This window comes from Argiope bruennichi, chromosome 8 (genome assembly GCF_947563725.1).
Source record: "Argiope bruennichi chromosome 8, qqArgBrue1.1, whole genome shotgun sequence".
In the NCBI taxonomy this organism is placed as follows: Eukaryota; Metazoa; Arthropoda; class Arachnida; order Araneae; family Araneidae; genus Argiope; species Argiope bruennichi.
This window is the reverse complement of record NC_079158.1, coordinates 24723208-24749289: the sequence shown is the minus strand read 5'-3', so window position 1 is coordinate 24749289 and position 26082 is coordinate 24723208. Positions and strand designations below refer to the sequence as shown.

The following is a 26082-nucleotide window of genomic DNA, read 5'->3' as shown; positions in this document are numbered from 1 at the left end:
TTTTAAACTATGAATTGTTTTATCTTAATTCCAAAATTGATTCAATATATTTATTCACTAATAATTATCCTGAAATTACATTTATTTTTTTATTTAAATTTACAATTTTCTAAAAGTAACTTTTATAATATAAGAATTCTTGTAAATAATCAGTATGTTCATGTATTTCAATTTGATATAACATGATTTAATTTGATTTTTTTTTTTAAATTTTGCAAGTGTATGTATTAGATATAATTATGCTAATTATATTATGCATTGAATGTAATATATCAACATGAAATAATGTCATTTTGATTAAAATTGTTAATATAAAATATTTTTTACGTACAATTATTAAAGTATCATATATTTGTTGTGGAAAACAGACACAAATTCAGATTTTGATTCAAAGATAAAACATTACTAGAAATTTACACTTTTAAAATGAAAAAATATTTTTATCTTTTATAAACTTTATATGATACATGATTTGTCAGATACTTTTCAGAGATCTCTCTGTGTAGTCATTATTACTGTTTTATAAAATCATAAAGAATAAGCAGTTGTATTTTATCAAATATTTAATTTTGGGGGGATTCAACTGCTTTTAAACTTACTATCAGGAAGCTACTAAATGTCTTATATTTAGTTGAAATGTAAATTCAAGGTTATAAAAAATGATATTCCTCCCATGATATTCTGCTGTTTACTCCATATTGGCATCTTATCCTCTGCAGGATGTAATTCAAAACACGATTCATCTGCCCACATGTTCTTTTTCTAGTCATTACTGTCTGATCCTTGTGCACCTTTACGAACTGGAGACGTCTATTTTTGTTCAAGATAGACAGAGAAATTTGAACAGGTTTTCAGCTTCCGTCCCCTGTATTGTGTTATATGCAGCAAAAAAAAAAAAATCTGTGCATAGTTAGCGTGGCTGAGAGGTAAAGTACGAACTTGCTAAGCGCGAGGTCCGAAGCGTCAAATCTCAGCTACACGACATTACATTTAAGGTTGGACTTTAAATTTATTGTTATTCATTGGTTAATGCAATAGAGGCTTCTAGAACTTTCTATAAACTTCTATACAATTCCTGATTATTCTGTGAAGATATAAATTTGGTGTTTCCACAAGCAGTGGGATCATTTTTCTTAATTTGCTTGTTAGGAGTAGCTTAAAGCGAATAAATTTGATATTGTATAACTTTGTGACTTGTTATTATTTGCATCTTCTTGACAAGTTTGATGGAGACGCCAGGTAAAAACCATTTAACCGTGAATTTCCGGTGATAGTTCTCATTCAAGCTGTCGTTTTTAGAGAATTACCTGATGAATTTGAACTGTATTTTCCAGAATCAAGACAACGTTCAGAAATGCCCGAAGAAGTGACACAAACCCAACCAACAATATTTACGCCCGTATACCAACAACTAAGGAGCCCATCAATATTTCGGGGAAGATCCTAGCAAATGGCTCAAAGAATACGATAGAATGGCTAAATTTAACAAATGGGACGACATGATGTGTTTAGCAAATATTTATTTCTTCCTCGACGGCACAGCAAAGCAATGGTTTGTGAACCATGAAGATACCTTGAATTCTTGAGAAACATTTAAAACTGAACGGATTCAACTTTTTGGTGATCAGTAAAAATATAAGAAGAAAGCTGAGGAACAATTAAAATATCGAGCTCAACGCATGGGTGAGAGTACGCAGTCCTATATCCAAAGCATCTTAGGACTTTACCAAGAGGTAAACCTCCTGATGCCAGAGAATGAAAAGGCATCACACCTAATGAAAGGAGTGGCTGAAGATATTTATCAAGCACTATTAGCCAGTGAGATCGCCATGGCAGCCGATTTTATAAAATGGTGCGACTACATCAAGGTCATGAACAGGGCCGCCGCGTGGGGGTGGCAAAATTGTTCACCGCCAAGGGCGCCTGGACCAGAGGGGCGCCAAAATTTATAGTACTTATACTTTTTTTTTATTTAATTTTACTTAAACAAAAGTTGTTAATTATACGCTTGCAATTTTGCATGTTTTATATTTTCTAAGCAATAAAATTATATTTTATTTTATTTTAATTTTGTTTCCGTTTCTACGGGTTGTTATCATTTGTGTCAAACGAAATTTGATTGCCGATACGAACAATAAAAACACGTTCTGTGTGGAGTTCGCGCTACCACACGGAACGAGTTAAAAATCTAAGAATTTATAACATGTAGCAACAGGAAATGGGAATGTTTCGTATCGGCATATATTCATTCTTTATGAGCTGTGAAGCTGTAACGGTTCAACGTCGTTGTTTAGTTTGCTTTTTTTTATTTTATTTTTATTATTATTATTATTATTTTTTAATCATAATCGCTGCTCATAAAGTGACGTACATTCTGTGAATTGCTCCGCAAGCAAACTACTGTGATTAATTGTTTTCAAATCGTTTTGTTTATAATTGCTCCAAAAAATAGGATTATTATTTAGAGGTAAGTGAACATTTTAAATATATTATTAGTATTATTTTCATAGTAGTAAATATTCATAAAAAAAACAATTCATTATGAAAAATTTTTATCTTTCAAATAACAAAATAATTCAAAAAGCAACTTTTTATTTATCTCTATAAAACCTAGATAAATCTTAACCTTAATTGGGCAGAATTTGATTTGTCTATTTCTGATATACAATTACAATTTCCAAATAATCTAAAAAAATTACTAATTATTATAGCCCTTCTTCATTAAAAGTTTATAATTATTATGTATCTGAGATGTTTTCAATATTTCAATTGCTTATAACAAATGCTTTTTAGTAATTTGTATTAATGTTGGTTTAATTTACTTAAATATTTTGAATCAGCAGAAAGAAAAAAAAAATTCACACTGAATTTTCAGAAAAAAAAAATTGTTTCTAAATTTTCAGTCAAATTAGTTTCTTTATCTGAATCTTTATTTAGTAGCAAATGACATATAGTATGGGCTTTCGATTTTCAAATAGTTTATTGAGAGAAAATCATATGATGCATTTTGTATATGGAATGATTTTTTTTTATTATTATTATTTATTTAGCGCAATAAATATTTTTTTTAGAAACATGTTCTCAAAAAAAGAAAAAAAGTCTTTAGCACAAAATAGAAAAAAGAAATTGCAACTAGAGGAAGCTAATCAGAAATTGGCGGGATCTCTAAATAAATATCTCAGAAACACAATAGGGTTAGACGACAAGCAATTGAACCAGGACCATCAACATCAACATCTGGTTTGGAATCTCATAATGAAAATTTATCTCAAAATGTAAATTCATCAGAACATGATCAAGAAGAAACCACGATTGTACCAATAGAAAACTTAGATGTTGACGTAGAAAATTCGCCTCGTAATAACGTAATATCTCAAAACGAAGATTTTGACTTTGAATTAACCGATCCAGCTACCTGGCCTGATACAATTTCTATAAAAATTCGAGATTATTTAATTGAAAATGGCCCTCACCGCTTGATAACCAAACATTTTCCGGGAGATAATTCTGGCAGAAAGTTTTCAGAATCGTTCTATTATAGAACATTACCAAATGGAGAAAAAGTATTTAGAAATTATTTAGTATATTCAAATTCTCGAAACGCAGCTTTTTGCTTCCCATGTAAACTATTCAGTGAGAAGCATTCACAGCTTATTAAGGATGGATGTAATGATTGGGCACATTTAACCCACATTTTGAAAACACATGAAAGCAGTGCATCTCACCTTAAACATAGTTCAAAATGCAGTGAGCTCAGAATGTCTTTGCATAATTTATGTACAATGGATGCAGCTCAACAAAGACTTTATGATGCAGAAAAGATTTATTGGCAATCGGTTATTGAACGGCTTATTTATTTTATTCAATATTTAGCCCGGCAATGCCTTGCATTTAGAGGTTCTTCGAAAGAGTTGTATCAGAGTGATAATGGAAATTTTTTTGAAGTTGGTTGAAACCATTACAAAATTTGATCCAATAATCGCTGAACATCTCAAAAGAAGAACATTTCTCATTACTTAGAGGATCAAATTCAGAATGAAATTATAATAATTATTTCAGAAGGAATTAAAATGCATTTATTACATATGATTAAATCGTCAAAATATTTCTCACTAATTCTAGATACTACACCTGATGTCAGTCATACCGAACAGTAGACTGTTGTAATTCGATTTGTTTATAAGAATGAAGAAACCAATAAAGCCCAAATTGAAGAACATTTTTTAGGATTTCAATCTGTCGACGACACTACTGGTCAGGGTCTGTTTGAATTCATAAATGGACATTTAAAATCAGTAGAACTAAATTTATCAGATTTACGAGGCCAATCTTACGACAATGGAGCTAATATGAGAGGAAAGCACAAAGGATTGCAACAAAAAGTTATTGAAAATAATTCGAGGGCATTATATATCCCCTGCTATGCTCATTCTCTAAATTTAGTTGTAAATGATGCAGCTAAAATTTCCTTCGAAACAGTTAATTTCTTCGGAGTAGTGCAGGAGCTTTACAACTACTTTTCTTCATCCGTTAAACGTTGGTCTATTTTGCAACAGTATGTTGAAAATCTAACTTTAAAGCCACTCTCCAATACCAGATGGGAAAGTAGAATTCAAGCTTTAAGATAGTTGAAAAACGATTTGAAGGGAATTTTGAGAGCGTTAATAAATATTCAAGATCAAACAAGAGACATGGAATCAAGAACTCAAGCAAAAAATTTGATTCAGTAGGTTTCCTCGTTTAAATTCATTTGTTCCATTAACATCTGGCACGATATTTTAAATTTAGTAAATGTGGTAAATAAAATAATGCAAAATTCTAAATGTGATATACAAATCGTGATTGACAATTTACAAAATTTATATCAAAAGTAAATAAATGTAGATCAGATGAAGCGTATGAACATGCAATTGCCAATGCAAGTATCGTTGCTGATGATTTGGGGGTGGATACTGATTTTCCACAAAGTCGAAACAGGTTTAAAAAGAAACTATTTCAAGATGACACTGACGAACCAATCAACAATCCAAGACAAAAATTTAAGATTGAATTTTACAATATAATATTAGACACTGCCATTGCTTCAATTACTGAAAGATTCAGTCAATTAAAAGAACATTACAATTACTTCCAGGTAGTACACTATATACCTAATTTAAAAAACTGGAGTGACAATGAAATTTTAAGACAATGTAAAGAATTAGAACAAAAATTAACGGATACTAAAAATGTTAATGAAAAGGACATTGATGGATTAAATTTGTTCGAAGAAATAAAATCGTTACGATGTTTTACCAAAGAGGATATGTCACCTATTGATTTTTTAAATTATATTTATGAAAACAATCTTACCGATACATTTCCAAATATTGCAATAGCTTTAAGGATTTCTTTAACCCTGCCAGTTTCGGTGGCAACTGGAGAACGAAGTTTTTCAAAACTTAATATTATAAAAAAACTATATGCGATCTACCATGGGGCAGGAGAAATTATCGGACTTGTCAATTATATCCATAGAGAACGAAATTTTGGATAAATTAAATATAAAGGAATGGAACGAGCATTTGTAGCTGCTAAAGCTAGGAGAATCAATATTTGAATATATTTTCTAATTTTTATATTTTACTTAAAAAAATTTTATAATTGTTTTGTTTTTAAAATTTATGAAATAATAAAAACAATAAGACAAATCTGTTTTAATATTATAATTTTAAAGCTTTTCAGTTCGAAAGTCAAATTTTGAATACTATAAAAGAGTATTTCACATATAATTTGTAGCACTTTATAAGAGTACAACAGAACCCCATAAAGGGGCGCCAAATTTCAATTTGAACAAGGGCGCCTGATACCCACGCGCCGACCCTGGTCATGAAGCAAAAGAGGGTCGGAACACGGGAATTCGAAAGACTTTCCAACGTGGTACCTATGACCACTATGAACGAAGAATCCGATCTAGTATTTTTAATACGCAGGAAGAAGTCCAGGGGATAATTGGATCAACAGAGGAACCTTTGGATGTACATCCACAATCATTGGAAGAGATAGTACAAAAGGAAGTTGAAAAAGTTTTCGCGCCTGTTTCTGCAAGACCAACGGAACGCCGCCAACGCACTAGTCCACTCCGAAATTACAGTGCTATAGCGCAGAGTCCTCCGTCCATTCCATCGACGCAACCTAGAAAAACAGACTTATGGAGAACGACTGACAACAGACCAGTTTGCTTCGATTGTGGACGTCCAAGACATGCACGTTACTGCAATGAAAGAAGAACTATCTGCAATGACTATAGAGCCCGCCGACAGAATCTCACAGAATTCAATGACTTGGAGCCCGCCGACAGAATCCTACAAAATTGCAACAGAGCAACGAAGAAGATTATCGACGTCAATCTGCAAGCAGTCCGTCTCGAGGCCGATTTCCAACACGTCACCCTATCCCCGATTCAGTCAATCTCCTAGTCGTAGAAACGAGGGAAACTGAACGAGGCGACCTTCCTGGGAGGTGAGGCCGCATACGATGAAAATCCTCCATCTGCCGCCAAAATGTCTGGAAACCACCTCGACGTAATGATAGATAACGAGTCGATACGTGCTCTTGTGGATTCTGGAGCACCTTTTTCAGTCATTTCAAATAAGTTCATTTTCAACATTTCGAGAAAGTTACTTTCTCTGATGACAAAAATGTCGTTCTTAAAGTCGCAAATGGAAGTTTTGTACGGTCAATGGGAAGATGCATCCTACGAATTGCCTTTCGAGTTTGTAATTTTGCAGCATTGCATTCATGACGTTATACTTGGATGGGAATTTCTAGAAGCCTCTCAAGCAGTCATAGACTGTGGTAGGAGTGAGCTGTTTTTTGAAGACGTCTGTCAAGAACGTTCAGTGCCGGGTATATGGAAGTTGTATGCCATAAAAGACTGCACTCTGGCTCCACAATTTTTAACTAGAGTATCAGCATCGGGAGCACATATTAGTAAGGACTTCAACATACTTGTAGAAGGCAATAGAGATTCTATATTCACAAAGAATATTGCCGTGCCTCATCTCTTACCATAATACTAGAGGAGAAATCTGGGTCGCCAATGCACATCTTGAAAAACAGATTATTCCTAAAGGAATGTACATCGGTCATGCTGAGTATCTCGATGAAAATTATTTATGCGCAATAACGGATGAACAAGATAGTCGCAATCCCTTGAAAAAGACATCGGAGCCGCTTATCGACTACTCGCTTATGGTAGCACCTGGGTTAAGCGATAAACAAAAAGCAGAACTGAAACATTTTTCTGGAGTTTTTACCGAAAAGGATAAATCAAAAACTACACAGACGAAAGTCAAACACCGAATTAATACTGGTAATAAGGTCCCTATTAGTCAAAGAGCTTACCCAGTATCACCAACCGAAAGACGCATAATTTATGAAGAAGAGGAGAAAATGCTTGAGAAAGGTATAATAATACGACCATTTAAAAATCCAAGGTCAGCTCCAGTAGTTCTTGTGAAGAAAAAAGTCGGCAGAAAAATGGCGTTTTTGCGTACATTATCGTCGATTGAACAAGATCACTAAGAAAGATTCTCTACCTCGGATTGCCGATGCACTTGATTGTTTAAAAGGGGCAAAGTTCTTTTTTTCCATGGACTTATGCTCTGGTTACTGACAGATCAAAGTAGACGAAGCAGATGGAGAAAAGACAGCTTTCGTAACTCCAGAAGGTTTATATGAATTTAAATCTTCTGCGCCATCTAAAGTGGACCATATGCCTTTGTTATCTCGACAATATCATTGCGCTTTGAACCATCTGCCTATGCATTCAATAAATTAACACATGCTCTCTACTATTTCTCTTTATTGCTGCAGTTGGTAACGTTTGCTTACATTATTAAAGAAATATCAGCTGCTCCCTTCAATTTTTGATATAAATACAGCTTCGTTGAGTTATAATTGATAATTTATTATTATTAAAATCAAAGAATTTGAAAAGTAATTATTTGAAAATGATTCAAGCAAGTTAAATTATCTATAGCCATTAATGTTACGTTTTTAATTATTTTCCTTTAAACATTAAATTATAATTTAAGTATTAAAAGAATAAACATTTATTCTTCCATAAAAATAAGTAGCATATTAATTAAATCTTTCTATAAACAGTTAATTAAATTTAAATAATTTTATTTTGTTTAAAAAATGCATCTGTATTTATAATTTCTTTTCTTTTAAAATTTCAATTTCATTATTATATATTTCGATAATATTTATTTTGGATGAAAAAAATTAAAAACATATTAATTAAGAGTATTGGTAAATTTTTAATTGAATAAAAGTTATTTAATAAAAAAGAAAAAAAAATCCTGGCTAAGTTCGAACCCTGACCATCCACATACGAGACGGTTACCTAGACAACCATGGCATCGGGATCACCGGAACGGAGTCAAGTTACCAGTATATAAGCCTTACCAAAAGTTTGAGGACCATTTTCTCGAAATTGACTGGCCATTGCGTTTTAATATTTTCATGAATGAACATTCTAAATGCATACTATCATTATACTAAATCTCATCCCGATCTCAGATTTCAACCCCGTGCCCTCCCCTTGTAAGATAAGTAAAACCTATGCATTTGCCTCACGTGATTTAGACAGGCAATGAATGTTAAGATACTTAGATCCATGCTTGTGATATAGACGCTTGTCAAAAATTTTGATTGTATAACATATCTGGCAACATGCATTTTTCAAAATAAACAAACCGGTATAAGAAAATTTTGTTCAGGACCAAGCATGGCATTAATAAAATTAATACACCGTAACTTATCAAGACTTAATTCTACTTTACTTCTTCGCCAATGTTCTTCTGTGTGCTCTAAGGAAGACGCGATTGATTGGGATTATTATACTAATCCATCGAACTTGGTGGAAATTGCATCTAATGTAATGGCGAGAAATGTACACGGCGATTTGAAGAATGTTCTTGAAAAATTAAAAGAACTGATTAAAGTGAAAGACGATCCTGTACAGTCAAAAATTTTAAAAGAAGCTCTTACTCCTGTGTTATTTTGGCTTCCAAATAAAACCCATCCTAGAGTAGCACAAAATAAATCTGAAGAACCTGTAACAATAGGTAAAGTTGGTGATAAAGTACATTTTACTTATTTCCCATCCTCATTTAATAATTTAACTAAACGTTTGAATGTTCTTCGAACAAAACATTTAGGCCACATGTGTGGCCACAGGAGTTATTTTTTGAAAGGAGATCTTGCATTAATGGAGCAAGCTCTAGTGAGATTTGCACTCTCTATGCTTAGAAAAAAAGGATTCCAAATGATATCAGTTCCAGATATTGTGCCTAGAAGTTTTCTAGAAAACTGCGGTATGCGAACAGAAAATAAGCATTCTCAGGTATTTGGTTTCTAAGTATATATTAATCATGCACTTTTAATCTTTGTTTTTTTTATTTTATAATTAATAAAAAATCTTTAAATATGAAATGAAAATACTAATTTGAAAAAATAAGAATTAACTTTTAATCTTTGCTTTTTGATTTTATGATTAATAAAAAAATCTTTAAATATGAAATGAAAATACTAATTTGAATTTATAAGAATTAAGCATACTCTTCTATCAGCTTTACTAATAATAAAGGGTAATATATATGAATTTTTATCTCGTTCCATAGGTCAGAATATTTGACTTTAAACTGTCAGATTCGGCACATGTATACTTTGAAGATTGGGAATGTACAGCTCAAAGAAATTTTTTTGGAAATTTTAATCAAAATTTTTTTTCAATAGCTTCCAAAAATATTCTGGTTGTAATCTATTTTTTACATCATTTTAAAGTTCAATTATCTTTTTAATTATAGGGTACTAGGGTATTAGGGTACTTTACGTTAGGCGGACACAAGCGAAAGATAGCCAAATAATGTAGAATTCTGCCAAAATCGCATTTGGTTCACAGTTGGCAACATTTGCGCCCGGCTAATGGAAAAGTACCCAATTTAGTTGCTGTAAAATTCTGCAGTCTAGAATTTATTAATGTTTTAAGATATTTTTTAAGTATATTTTGCATTGGTATTCTCAATGTTTTGAATTCAGCCCAAACTTTCTTCATTCTTTTATCAAATATTTAATTGTGTACCTTTCTTCCATTATTAAAAATGAAAAAAAAAAAAGAATTCTGTTTAATATTTATGTGATTAACATTTCCGTTATTAGTAAAATATGTAGATTTTTTTTAAATATAAGGCATGTTTCTAATAATTTTTTTTTTTTAATTTTTTCCTTCATGCAATGAAATTTTTACTTCTGAATCATGGAATGGTGAAGATATTTTAATATGCATTCATTTTTAAACACTGCTTTTTTTGTAATGTTTTTGGAATATATAAAGTTATGTATAGAAAATAATTGAAATGCATAACAAGGAATAAAAGATTTTAAAATAAATGAAATTGTAGTAATATGGTAAAATAGTATTAGTATGATATCCTATCAAAATTTGAAAATTAAAAATATTTTTCAAAGAGAGTTATTAACAGCAAATTACATGAAAATTTTGATTGAAAATTTTATCAATTACTAATTCCAGCAAACCAATTGGTTGTGAAAGCTATTAACAAGTAATAAAAGTCTCATCTTAATCTACATAAAATCTGTCATTTTTTATTACTTTATTAAATTTTAGAAACAGGACTATTTCTGAAAACTTCTCAGATTCTCTATTGATCTCATAATAATAAGAATTGTTCTAATAAACATTTATTAATAATATAAATAATAAATTTAATAAATTTGTTAATAAATAATGAATTTGTTGTTTTATTCTAAGATTGTGCTATTTTTTATTCTCTTGTAACATTTCTAGTTAATTATTGAGAAATCTTTTATTTTGCTTGTAGTTTTTCTGCTGTGATTTCATTTGCTATTAAAAATATTTTATGATAAATTGTATTTTAGGTTTTTAAAAAGATTGGACAGTTTAAATGTGAAATAATTTCCATAAGATACTAATTAATAAAAATAATTATTTTTAATTATAAAGAAAGATGAAATTATTAAATTATGAAACCAATTATTGTTAACAAGATTTTGTATAAATTTGGGAATTTGTATGACAGAAAAGATGTAGGTGAGGAAAAAAGCATTAATTGGTTGTAAAACCCTTTTGCATATTTTTTTTCCAAAATAAACATGTCAATAAATTTTTTATAGCCAGTATAAACTTTTCCCTTGCTTTCATTAGCATTTAAGTTTAAAATCTCTGGTGTTCCAAATAAGTTTAAATATTATTTTATATCAAATGCTAAATAAAAGTATCCTAATTCACCCCCCCCCCCCCAATTGAAAAGGAACCTTTTCTTTAACAGTGTCAGTTTTAAATAATGGTGAATGCAATTTATTAATAAATATATATATTTTTTTTTGTTTAGGTATTTCATATTGATAATTCTTGGGCTCCTGACCTTTGTTTAGCAGGAACTTCAGAAATGGCATTAGCTGCTTATCTTGCAGATGAAACACATAATATTTCTGATCTCCCTATCAAATTATGTGCGGCCAGTAGATGTTACAGAGCAGAAGCAAAAAGAGGTCAAATGGAGAAAGGGATTTATAGGTAAAAATATTTATTTTTTGGAGGCTTATTTTAAAATGTAAACACTATGTAAAAAGTTTTACACCTGAGTATTGCTATAAATTTTTTAAATATCATAATTTATATGTGACAAACTCTTTGTTAATTCCCTTCAGTTAATAAAATATTATTTAACACTTTTCCATATGAATTTTAATTTCTGTAATTTACAGAGATATTTATTCTAATAATTTTTTTTAAGGTTGTGTTTGTTTCAAGACTGTTAATTAGTTTATCCATGTATCATATTTCAACTATTGAAAAATTAAACCATTATTATCTTGAATACATTTTTAATATGTGTGAATAGAAGAAATTACAATTGGATGATACTGTGTCTATATATTAAGTATGCAAAACTGATATTGATCAAGAGTATCAAGCACTTGATATCAGTTTTCAGACTTGATTGATAATCTCTTCGACTTCATTTATTTTATATCAAGTGATATTATAGCAATAAAACACAAAATATTAAGTCAATTCAGTCTAGTTTACTGTCCTTCCTCAGTGATGCTATGAACAGCCATAATGTTTTCAAAAAATTATAAATATGTTTTATTCTTTATCATACCATTCTTTTATCCCATGTAACAGTTCATATTCATTGAAGACTCTCTGCCTTCTCCTGCACTATCTATATCAGAAAATTCTTTCTCCTCATCTTCTCAACTATCCATCATTCACTGTCTAAACCAAGACCACTGTCATATCATCATCATACTTCTTCCAAAGAAAAAAAATCAAAGTTTTGAACCACATTCATATCAGTATCAGCTGCCAGTGTAGGCTAGCTATCGAGATGATGCAAGGTATCAGAGCAATACTTGTATCATCATGATATCAGAATGATACTTGTATATGAACATGATGTAAAATATCAGGGTGATTCTTACATCAACATGAAGCTAAGTATCAGATCTTTCTAGTATCCTTAATCTTATTCTGTCTCATTGACTTTATACACATATGTAATTTTTTTTTTATCATTTATATATATTATTTCTTACTATTACCTGGAATAAAAGTATTTCTAATACATTTGTTTATCTTTTCTTGAAATGTTTATTTGGTATACAAGATTGATGAATAGAGAAATGTAATTTGCTTTAAAAGTTTTTTTTTATTTGAAACAAAGAGATAACAGAATTATTACTGTTAAATAATTAAAAACAAATAAAAATTTTGTATTATACATGAATGGAATTTTCAGAATATTGTGATTTAAAAAAATGTACTTGAAATGAACTATATTTTTAAAATTAAAAATATAAATAATATCATTAAAAAATATATGATGAAATATTTAAAAATAAAAAATAAAATTAAACTCTTGCTATCAGTCTTTTAAGTTTTATAAGTCATTGCTTTTTAATAATGCTTCAGAAAACAAAATACAAATTTAAAATTAACAACTAAAGTGTTTGATAATGAACAATTTGTGTAGATATGGCAGTCTTTAAAGGTAATATCTATTATCAGATGTTTTAATATCTGTTGGTGAATAAGAGATCTGTTGTTAAGTATGTTAAATATAAACTTATCAGGTACTAACAAATATCAGTATTAGTCTGTTCTTGAGATTATAAAATTTTTATCAACTCAACTCTAATTTTTATGTTGATGTGAGAACTCTTAACCACCTGTGTATCTAGTTTCATTCCAATGGGGAAAGAATTGATTATTGGTTGTATTAGGTTCAATTAAGTATCAGTATCAACCCATACTTGATACACTGAAATCGGGTATTAATCCAATTCTTGAACAAGTTGTTTACAATATATTTGAATGTTTTCTGTAGGAGGGTGTGTAGTTTTATTTTATTTATTATTTAGACTGTTAATTTAATTACTGAAATGATTATTGAAAGCATTACAATATTGAATGTATGCATCATACACTCTCCATCATAACTATAACTGATTTAAAAAGATCAGTGATTTTAGAAAACAATAATAATAACTTCAGTATATGTTTATTTTCCTGCATAACAAATTGTAAATCTTTCTATTTTGTATACTATGTTACAATTCTTTGATTTCATTTCTTACATAGTCCAGTTGTCTTGCTCTATGTTTGTTTTTAAAAAGCAGTTGTTATGAGAAATAAATAGAGTATGTCATTTTTAAAAATTATCCATTATTTTCAAGATTTTTAAGCTTTATTATAATCAGTAAAAGTCAAGTTGACAGAGAAAGCCACAAGTAGCTACATCACTTGCAAATGATTAATATCTATATATCTTAGAGAAGCACAAAAAGTTTTATTTTATTTAAACATTAATACTGAGTGACCTTAAAATAATGTGATGCATTTAGTGCTGATATGTTTAATAATAATTTTAAAAAAATTCAGCTAAATGTAATCAGATTTGGTCTGCATACTATTCTAACCATGAGATTTTGATTTACGCATGTAAAAATTTAATTCCAAATGTTGGTAGTAGTAGTATGGTGCTAAATAAGCAGTTGGTCATGTCAATTAGCTAAACGAATTACACCAAATTGCAACTTCCAAAATACATTTTATTTCAGCATAGATATTGCATTTGAAGATGAAAATATAAACTTTTTTAATGTATAAATTGAAACTCTATAGCTAGAATAGAGTGTAGAGGAAATGTGATTATTTTTGGGTTATATATATATATATATATATATATATATATATATATATATATATTTGAGCTCTAAACACTCAAGTTATTTTATGACCACTCTGTGCATTAGGGTCATATTTGAGACTTTTAATTTGATATAATACTAGATGGCGCTTTTTTTAAAATTTTTAATCAATGACTGCCAAATTAGGCTGTCATTGATTATCAGTTGAATATTTAAAATTTTTCATCTTTATATTTATAATCCTGTTTTCTAATTATTGCAGCAATTTTCTATATTATTAAAAGTCAATCTAATATCTTGCATATTAGAAATGTTTTCCTTTTAGTTTACTGCCTCTGAGATTTATGGTGAATGCAATTAGAATCTATTATTACTTTAGAAGTTCATTTTTATACTTTTACTTAAATCAAATATTAGGATTAATTATAAAAATCTTAAAAAGAAAAAATTCTTTCTATTTTGTATAAGAAAATACTGATATTTTTTCTGTGATGAAAATTGTGAGGAAATAAAGCGATTCTGTGTATGTTTAATAATGATTTAAAATAAAATAAAAATTATTCAAAATTTAGGATGTTAAGAAAATACTTTATTTTTAAATGGGAAAATTTGATGAAACATAATAAAATATAATATTTTGCTTGAAGGCAAATTATTTACCTTATTTATTTTTTGCAAAACTGAAAAAAAAAATTACATGCTAATAAATAATTTCATCATTATTTGCTATCTAGATATGTAAAGAACTTAAAAATAACTATTCACTTTGTATAGCTAATCATGTACATTATTATATGAAATGCCAACTACCAGTTTGTGTTTCAAGAGTTAAAATAAATCATCAAACTGAAAGCATAATATCCTATACATTTCAATATTTCATAATTATAAAATTCAGAAAATAAATCAAAATGCTTGGAATTATATGTAAAATATTTAATATCTGTGTACTTAGATGTGTTTTAACAGAATTTTGATAGATGTTTAGGGATCAAAGAATTTCTAATTACTGAAAATTCTGTCATTTTTAGTATTAGGAACTTAAAGAATATTCTATTTGAAAAATCAGTTCATTTAAAATTCTGTGGATAATTTTTATTTGGTATTAGTTAAGAATTTAATTACAAATTATTTATTGAAATTATACTTTATAACTTCATGCATAAATATTAGTGAAGATTACAAATAATTGACTACATTCATATTAGATAAGGCTCATTTATATTTTGTATAAAAGCATACTATTCATATTTAACTGTAGCTCTTAATATATTCATCCTATAGTAATCTGGTAATATTTTTTCAAATTATAGTTAGAAATTCATCATAGAATACAGACAGAGTTCTTTAATCCCCAAAAAAATACAGCTAATTTGATTAATAATATATAATTTAGAAAATGCTTAATGTATGGTTATCATTTTTATACCAGGTTCATGTAATTTAATTTCTAAAATAATCTTGATTTATTCCATTTTATTTTTTTAGAGTCCACTTCTTTACAAAGGTAGAAATGTTTGGAATAACATCAAATGAATCTGGAGAAGAAAGTGAATCTCTTCTTGAAGAATTTACATCAATACAAAAAGAATTATTTACAGATCTAGGTTTGCATTTTAAAATCCAAGAAATGCCTCCAACTGAGCTTGGTTTACCAGCCTACCATAAAATTGATATGGAAGCATGGATACCTACTTTAAAAATGTATGGAGAAATATCCAGTGCATCGAACTGTACAGATTATCAGAGTCGTAGAATTGGTATTAAATATAATTCCTCTTCTGGACAAACAAAGTTCTGCCATACAGTTAATGCTACAGCATGTGCTATCCCAAGGCTGCTTATCACAATTTTAGAAAATTTTCAAAATCTTGATGGTAGTATAAATATTCCAAAACCTTTACAAAAGTACATGCAGAAAGAAGTCATTAAAGATGCATTTAAAGAGAAAATGATTTGTATGAAACCTACACCATAAAATATTTTTTCATATATATTATTAAAATTTGTATTTATTTGAAATTAATAAATAATTTAGTTATATATCAATATAAGGAATTGATGAGTGAAGCATAATTAAAACAAGTTAAAAATTTAATTACAAATTTTAATATTTCTCTTTGTTTTAAAATTATATTTCTGTAAATTACTAAAAATATACACCTATTTGTTCAGTTTTTTTTCTTTTTTTTTTTTATATTTGGATACTTACTGGAAATATTTTCAACAAAAACTCTAAAAAAAATTCAGATTTTAATAACTAACTGAAAACCTATTGAAAGTCTGATGATTCAGAATTTTCAGACAATAGGAATATTTTACTGGAAGGAAGAAAAAAAATTACTAAAATTTAGTAAACCTGTTACATATGCAAAAGTTCTGTTTCTTTAGTGGGAGAAAAAATGAAAGCTACGATTGTAAAAATGAGTCATAATATTTGTTTGTTACTTTAGTTTGTATTCAACTATCAGTATTTTAATTGGTGGATCATTGAACAAACATTACATTATTAATGTAATGTATAATGATAATAATTCTACTTTATATTATTTCAGATAAATTGAAATCTCTGACTGAGCATGTTTAAAAAATAATCTGTTTTCAACTTGCATTTTTAACATTTTTACAGTATTTCATGTGCTGAAAACAAATTTTATTTAAACTTTTACCCATCAGCATTTGTTTGTATAATAATGATATTATTTGTATTAAATTTAAAATTCTTTTCCTTGATAACTTATGTGAAACAATTCAACTAATTGTCAAGACCAAAACAACATTCCTGTAATTCTAAAAAAATAAAAAGAATTAATTGAAATAAAAAGAATATCTTTTTTTTTTTTTTTTTTTTTTTTCCTATTCTAAAAATTTTTTATTTACCATTCTTGAATAGATTTTATTTATGCAATCTTTTTACAAATTCTTACAATCTGCCATCATATGAATATTTTATCTGTTTTGGTTTTGGCTCGCCATCATCTTTATGTTCTGATGAAATTGTTTACATTCCCTTGGTACCACTAATATTTTCAGAACAACTAATAACTGAGAATAATGAATATGCTTATATTACAAAAAAGATTTCTGAGACTGTTTAGCATGCTGTTAATAAATCAAATTAATTTTCGTTCCTGCAAGTTTTCAGAAATTTCTTCACAGTAAGGGCATATGTGATCTATGATTTTTGCTCTCTCTGGAATCCACAAATTGATGAGCTATTTGATTTGGTGAACATTAAAGGGACGGGGGATCTGAAAGTTGTTGTGGAGGAGTTTCCTCCTTACATTTGGATACTTTTTTTAAAACCTTGTATGCAAAACAAGGACTATTTTAATCAGTAGTTTTCATGAATCCTAGTTTTAAATGCAACAGAGGTAAGATGATTTTACCTTCTCCAATTAATGTTCACAAATGGCATTATTTGTTTTCCTTTGATAGTCTAGTTCTTCCTGGCAGGTCATATCTTTTATTATTTGGTCCATTAGCTGAGAAATAGAAAATTAACCATTTTTAAATTGGCCAAGGCTATACTATGATATTGTATGTTATTCATTGCTAGACTTTGTTTTGAGGGAACAAGTACTTTTATATTTCTCTTTTCTTCATGCAATTCTTCTGTTTGAGGAATAACTTGCTCTTTGAAAGTTTTAAACGGTATAATTAACTGTGCTAAATTTCTAGAGCTGATGAATGTAAACTGTTTACATATTTGAAATCAACATATTAGACAAAAAAAATCTTGATACCCTGTGTAATAATTAGTTATAAGTTTTACTATTGAAAAAATATAACACAACACAAAAATAAACACAAAATACAACACAATTTAAAGCAGTTTTGTGTACTTTTTATTAAATGTATCTTGAATCTGAATATTACATCTGGCAATTAGTGAATTCACTTAGGAATTCTTTTAGTGCTTGTTCTGGAAATGTTAATATATTAAAATCCAATATTTTGACTGGTAATTTTTTTTTGTATTAAAAGGAGAATAATGCAATATATTACTCAAAGCATTATTATTATTATTATTTATTTATTGATATTCACAAGCATTTAAAAATATAATACAGCAGAGGGCAGGAAAGCATTTCATAAAGGAACAATTATTATTATTATTATTTATTTTTTGATATTCACAAGCATTTAAAAATATAATACAGCAGAGGGCAGGAAAGCATTTGATAAAGGAACATCCAATCATGAGTGAAAAGTTAAATCCTTGATATATTGATAAATTTTATGAAACTTTTAATGCTTATAAGCTGTGTTATCCCTAAAAGACTTGCTTACTTAGTTTTTGATAAATTAGTGATAGAAATGCATATAATTTCATTAAATCAGATTACATTATTAATTAATTTATCCCAAAGATGACAAGAGAAACTTAATCTAAATCTGGTAAAGTTAGATGCTCTTTTCCATATTATAATTTTATTATGTTTGATGTCTCCACTAAAATTTAAATTAATTTATATGAATATCTTCTTTATTTTTTTCTAAAAAATTTTCTTACATTTTATTTATTTTACAAAGGAAACAACTTTATAATACATTTAGCAAGGTTGAAGTAATTGAAATGATGATGATGTGTGTGTGTGCATATACATACATAATGGAATTCCATGCAAAGCATATAGAACAAGTTAGTCAAAACAGATGCTATTCTTTAAGTGAGAGGCTTTCACTTTTTTCGTTAAAGTGATGCAGTAAAGTCAAGTAACCTCCATTCCAATGATGAAATTTATTTCCTATGGGAGGGGGTTATACTCTGAATGGTGACAACACTCAGGATTCAACCAGTCAGTTTTCTATTTCCTACTGATGATGGCTATTCAGATTTCCCAAGTGTTTAAACAGGTCAGTGATAGGTCTTTTGTGATTATCTTATAATGACAGATGATAGAACAATGTAATATTATGAATTAAAAATGTGATATTCTAATAAGCTTAATTTATCCACCAACTTTACTATATTTTCAATTCTATAAAAAATGTTACATTGCAGTTTTGAAATAAAAATGAAGAATTCAAAATAACAGTATATAAAAAAAATATGTATTTATGAGCAAAATATTACATTTTTATTTACAATTTTAAAAAAATCATACTTTTAAATTCACAGTGAATAACTTATTTCCACTTTTGCAGCATACTTTTTCTACCCATAATCTTCCACATTCTGGGTGAGATTCAATGAATGATTGGAAGATGATCTATAATATTTTTAAAGAAGTTGGAATTAGAATTTTTTGAAATATTTAAATAATATTTTTAATAAATTTGTTATATTTTGGACAGTCTTATTACTTACATTCAAATCAGCCATAATTTTTTCAATTTCATCTCCTCTAGCACCGATACATGATGTGCAACTAAGATGAAATGATGGATTCTGTGAATAATTAGTTTCAAATTAAATAATCTACCAGTCATAAAATAATGAGACACATTGCATGAAACAAAACATTGTTTAATTAAATCTGCCACATGTGAAAAAAAAATCATTATTAAATAAAAATAATCCTGAATAACTGTTTAACCTATTAATAAGTCATAATATGTTAATAATATTATTAAACAGTATTAAGACAATGATAATATATTGTGAATTATTAAAAATATGCAGTTTGTTATTGATTTGTAAATTATGTTAAATGCATGAAGTTAAACAATGATTAGAATCTTAAATTTGATTCCTATTAAATAGGAGTTCCATGTTAATGGAATTAGAGTTCGTTGATATTATCATTGATATTATTAAAGTTTGATAAAAATAGCATGAAACATTATAACCAGCAAATATTTTTTTAAATTATCAAAAATAAAAAGGCATTTCTATAATTTTGAAAAAAGAAAGAAGCTTATTATTCCTTTTGTGATTATTTGACTAAACATATTACTAAATTTAACTATTTACCTTATAAAAAATAGGCAATTTGAACTCTTCAACACAAGAGTCCACTTTTCTTAGAATCTTCAGTAATTGATCATATCCAGTATGGACTTTCAATCCTAAAAATGTTCTAAACAAATAAGATATCAATAATACTATAACAAAATAAATTCTTATAATACACAGAATTTTATCTGAAATTATTGGAAAACATTTATTATGAAAAAATCAGGCCACTTTAAAACAAAAAATAATATTTTGCTAAAAAAAATTTGATGTATAAAATGGCTATTAAATACTGTAAATGCATCTAAAAAAAGAATTAATTTTAATTGTTAAGTCAAATATTTTATCTCCTTATTTCTGCGGTTTGCAACTTTTTATAATGGTAATGGTTCTTTTAATAATGGTAAAATTTAGAATGATTTTTAAATGAAAGTTGAAAGAATAATGGTTAAACATTTCTGTGATAGTGTATTTCCTGCAGGTAAAATTTTTAAGCAATAAAAGATTTGGCTTGAAGATATAAAGAATTCATAACATTCTGCAAATAAAATGTTGGCAGAAGAGAGTCAGAATTTTAAAATCATGCAAATTATCGTAAATATGGATTTGGGTTTTCAGTTTTATTGCAAAAGGAAGGTTCAAGGTCGGATTGCTGTACAAATAATAGAAAAGATAGAAGGATGCAAGAAATTACTAAATGGGCAAAGCAGCAAAAACGTTGACAAAATAATAGTTTTTGATATGAAGTTATTCAGCACTGAAGAATCTTATAATGACAATAATTATGCAATACATTCGCTAAGCTTTGATAATATATTTAAAGACTTGAATGTTTCCAAAAGAAAAATTCTGTTATACTTTGGGCTGCAGTGCTAAAAGATGGAAAATTGCTTCTGAAATTTATCAATAAAGGAATGAAAATCAATGTTGGATATTGGTTACACACGTATTGCAATACTGATGCACTGTATGATAAAAAGAATTTGATATTCACTAAATGAGATATAAATTTCTCCAAATCAAATGAATGCAGGCTTATATCACTGTCAACTGTTTGAATTTTATCAAGCAATTAGATTGACTCCTTTCTTTATTGAATCTAAATTGTTTAAAATATTTTATCAAGAGAATCACCTTTGGTCACTAATAATGATTGCGGTTGAATCAAATAAAATTATTCCAAGGTAAACTTTAGTTTATGTTATTTATCATATAGATGTATTTATATTTTTCATACTATCAGTAAAATATCATATCATATTTTTCAATATCTATATGCTATTACAAAATGTTGATTTGGGCTTACTCCTGAATGTTATAAAACTTAATCTGGCTGAAGATAAATCATAAGCAATATCACTTTTTTTAAAGAAAAAATAATTAATAAAAAAATGTAAATGATTTTTACCACATACCTTGTTTTCTCTTCATTTTCATATACTTCTAATGTCTGAAAAATTATTTTGAACCTGCAATTAAAATATTATTTAAATAAAATAGATTTAATAACGCAAATACATACTTCTGTACAGAAAATGACCAACATTCAATTCTCTAAACAAAATAAAAAAGGATTTTTGTTTCTTGAAATGATACTTGACTTAAAAAATAAGAAATAATTACATATTTTGTCATAACAAAAGAACTTTAATAATGATTTCTAGTAAAAATATTTAATAATTAAACACCATATTTAACTGAATAATACAATCACATGCATTATGGAGATTTTAATCCTAATTAAATTGTTTTAAAAATATTTGAAAAATGTATATATACATATTTCATGGCTTCATTTATATATTTAAATAAAATATTTAATTTTGTTATTTTCATAAAAATTAAATATATTTTCTGATATAAAATAATATTTGTAACCATACCAAACAAATATCCTTAAATAGGCATTAGGGGGAAAAGATTTGTTTTTGCTAATTAGTTAACCACAATGTATATATGGTTGCATTTTCTATGGTATTCTAAATATAGCATGAATTTTATAGCCTTAATACTGCTATAGAATTATATGTAATTAATACTGTATATTCTTATTATTTCAAATGGATTCACAGAATACAAAACCCTTAAAAATAAGATAATATTCAAAAATTTCTTTAGTATTCTATATTTCATCTTCTTATATCTCTCAAAATTTATCAAATTTGAAACAATACTTAAAAAATAATTTGTTTAATCAATTTTAATTCCTTTTTAATAATTATAATATTAAAATTTTAAATTATCCTGATAAAAATGATTATTATATTTACATCTATATCATTTTGACTTAAAAAAAAATTTCATTTTTTATTTTTAATTCAGAATTCAGTAAAATAATAATTCTACTTACTGATAAAAATGGCAGAGTTTGGCTTTTAAAGAATCTATAAAAGGGACAATCCAATGATGTCTAAGCTTCAGTGTTCTCGTTAAACTTATATGAAAATCTTCTGGTACTTGCATTTCAATATTATGACTACTAGCTGTTTGTCTTAAATTTTCAATCATTTCATAAAATGCAGATTCTGGATTATCTAAAGTAAAAATCAGTAGCTTTTATTTATACAAATACTGCAAAATATAATCTTAATTTTATCATTACCTTAAAAGTTATTAAATCAATAATTCTGAATTAGAATAATGACATCAAGACATCTATTTATGACCATTACTCTATTTAATTTTATCAATTTTAAAACATATTTGTTTATGTTAGAGTTAAAGTTTATATAGATATAATATGAATAAAGAAACCATGAGAAAAGTGTAGAAGGAAAATAAGAAAACAGTATGATGGTTAAAAATATTAAGGAAAGTAAATGTGAAATTTAAAAATGCTGAATTCCAACAATTTGAATAAAATAATTTTTTAAAGAACTGCATTTATTATCACTGTGTGAATTTAATAGATTTAACAGTGTGTTTTCCTTAAACTGGGAAGTTCCAGAATTTAGTGGCATATCATTATAAATAGAATTGTATTATTATTATGCAGATACTACCTACTTAAATAGAAATAAATAGATGACAAATATTTTTCTCTCCTAAATGACAAATAAATACAACATTTTAAGAATAACATATTCTGCTCTATATTTCTGGCTGCATTCTTTTAACAAGACTGTTTATTTTCTTTTTATTATTAACATAATATGCATGGATTTATTATATAGTAGAACTAGTTTCAAGTATAAAAATGCTGACACAAATTTTAACACAATGACTGCCAACTAGAAGATAACCCATAAAAAATAATAGGTGTTCTTATCCAGATTGCTAATTACAAATGTTTTTATGAAACTTTACTACTCCTTTTAGCCATATGATATTTAAAGTTAAGAATAATTGAAAATAAGGTTAAGAACAATATTCTTAACCTTAATATAATTGATAATTAAGTTTAAGAATAATAAAAATGGCAATCGGCAATTTGATTTGCAGTAATACGTTAATTTTTAGAGGAAATAAATTTTAAAAATAGATGCAAATATTTGTAACAGTGAAATATTTGAATTTATGTAAAATATAAGCCAAACTGTAATAAATTTATAAATAACAAAAATTATTCTTTTGATATTGTGATATAATAATTAATAACTTTAACCCTTCAAGAAGCCATAACTTTTAATTCTAAGATTTGAAAGTAATTAAAAAATATTTTTGACATAATGGACTATATGTACTCTGAAGAATATTTTACTAATTTAACATTTTAAAAAAATATTCATGCAATTCAATATGAATTACTTGCTTTTGAAATTACATATTAATAATGCTAAAAGCTAATTTGGTTGTTTCTATAATTAAAGTGAGAAAATAAAATTCATTCATCAAAATCCCTGTCCAAATCAAGCAATTTAAAAAACAATACAAAAACTCATTGTTTTAGACATCCTGAATTTAAGTTTTAAAATATTTAAAAACCTCTTAAACTTGTTCTCCAATGAAAAAAAAAATTGAATAAAAAGATAAATTCTTACAAAAGAATTATGCAATATTTAAACTTACATTCAATGTACACATATGTAGCCCAAACGCCTCTTTCATGAGGAAAGGATCTTATCTTTCCACCATGTTTGGATGAGTCTTCAACAGCTTCTTCATCTTCTGTGTTTTTGTACATTTGTTTGATTTCTAAAGGCAATGGCAAAAAATCACTGAAATTTAAACAGAATTAGAAGTCATGGATAAGTTGATTATTGTTTTGAGTAAAAAATAAGCAATTCCGATTAAAACTACCCACAAATCTCATTTTGGAATCCTAAAAAACCCATTGGTATAAATTATACATATATATATTTACATAAGAAAATTCTTTTTTCCCATTTCAAATTAGAATATTTATGCACTATAATGATCAATTAGAAAACTGTAAATATTTGACAAATTTGATTTCTTTATTCACTATATTTTTCGTAAGAAAATTCACCATACTTCGCCAACATAGATACAATAGTGCATAAGAATAAATACTGTTTCATTTTAAGAACGTAAATTAACCTCTAAAATGGCACATATTATTTAGAATTCATTAACTAGATTATAACTTTTTAGGAAAATTCCAAGTTATTTTATTTTTGAAAATTTAACTTCGGGCAAAACTCTATAATTCCTTCTGGGCAATAAATATATTACCTTTTCTGTGTATCATTATGGTTGCTTACTATATCAGTAAAAGAACTGTTATTTCTCATGGGTATCAGGGTAGTAATTGCATTTTCATCACTAGATTCCTCGTCAGAAGAATAATCTACCAGACGAGATGTAGAATTAATTTCATTCATAGTAAAACTCCCAAATTTATAAAATGAATATCAACAAATGTCCAAACATAGTTATTAACAACCCGCCACGATTTTTAAGAAAGCATGGAATTGTGTTTATTTACTTTTACTTCTGCGATGTTGCCAGATTTGTATTTTGAAAGAATCGGAGTCGTCGCACTGGAACTTCATTGCAAGAGAGAATCGAGACAAAAATAAAGACTCAAAAATGGAAGGAATATAAAGCGAAATTTGTATGCAGAGAGTTTTAATTAAATTTCATTATCTTTCCTTTATGAAACTGGCTTAATATTATCAATCAGTACATTTTATATGTATCCCCGTCAAGCAATTTACATAGAGAATACCTATCTAAACATGCTATCTCAATGAAAGCTAAAATGAAATTTCTATAAGATTTTTTATTTATTATCATGTGAGAACATGATGGTGTTTTCCTTAAGGGGCTTTGAATGATTGAAGACAACGAATAATTGAAACTCACAATTGCGTAGGCAATGAATAAGGCATAAATGGCAATTTTCATATTTATCTACTTCACCTGCTTTTACCAACACTGCATTATTATTATGCACGATTCTTTGAAAGCAGATGCGTTTTTAAAAGATTGACCTGCTGTTCGCCATAGTAATCCTAAGGGGCTATAGAAGACCCTCCATGGAGTCATCTACTGTGCATGCGCAGATGGTTTTCGTTATATCTCGTAAACTACATATGTTAGAGACATGGGGTTTTCACTTAGAAGTACCCCCGAGGGTCATCTAACCCCCCAAAATTTTGGGATTCATTGCGTATGCGCAGTATGAATTTCGCTTAATATTGGTCAAATCAATGTCGGATCGATACCATAGAGTTCCTATGGGCTTCGGGATGACGTCAATTATGCATGATTTTACTCTTTTCTACTCTGATTCTCGAGATACGGGCTCTCAAAGTTGTAAAAATTTAAAATTTCGAGCGAAGTTTTGGACCTTATTTTTGCAGAAACTCTTTCTTACTGGCATCGATACACTCTATTCAATGTCCTGTATCGAACGAACCACATTTAGGTAGCTTACGTTATTAGGAGCCGAGAAACGGAAACAGAACATGATGTTGTTTTGATTGGGGGGGGGGGTTGAAGCTCGGAATCACGTAGGCAATTAA

General features: G+C 27.8%; 2 protein-coding genes across 3 annotated transcripts; one reads left to right on the top strand and one right to left on the bottom strand.

The window, feature by feature from the left end:
- Positions 1–8432: 8432 nt before the first annotated feature.
- Positions 8433–16315, top strand: LOC129981277 (serine--tRNA ligase, mitochondrial-like). The gene is made up of 3 exons (XM_056092049.1): positions 8433–9394; positions 11424–11608; positions 15739–16315. Exons 1-3 carry the CDS (start codon positions 8777–8779, stop codon positions 16226–16228), a joined length of 1293 nt encoding a protein of 430 aa, XP_055948024.1. The 5' UTR covers positions 8433–8776; the 3' UTR covers positions 16229–16315.
- A 2971-nt stretch (positions 16316–19286) lies between these two features.
- LOC129981308 (U6 snRNA phosphodiesterase 1-like) lies at positions 19287–25040 on the bottom strand. 2 transcript variants are annotated; one of them, XM_056092084.1, is made up of 7 exons: positions 24788–25040; positions 24161–24309; positions 22503–22686; positions 21568–21621; positions 20171–20276; positions 19565–19645; positions 19287–19466 (listed from the first exon to the last, which is right to left on the bottom strand). In XM_056092084.1, exons 1-7 carry the CDS (start codon positions 24934–24936, stop codon positions 19356–19358), a joined length of 834 nt encoding a protein of 277 aa, XP_055948059.1. In that variant the 5' UTR covers positions 24937–25040; the 3' UTR covers positions 19287–19355. The 2 variants fall into 2 exon arrangements, with proteins under 2 accessions (XP_055948059.1, XP_055948060.1); XM_056092085.1 differs by having other exon boundaries at positions 24161–24286; positions 24788–24938.
- Positions 25041–26082: the final 1042 nt, after the last annotated feature.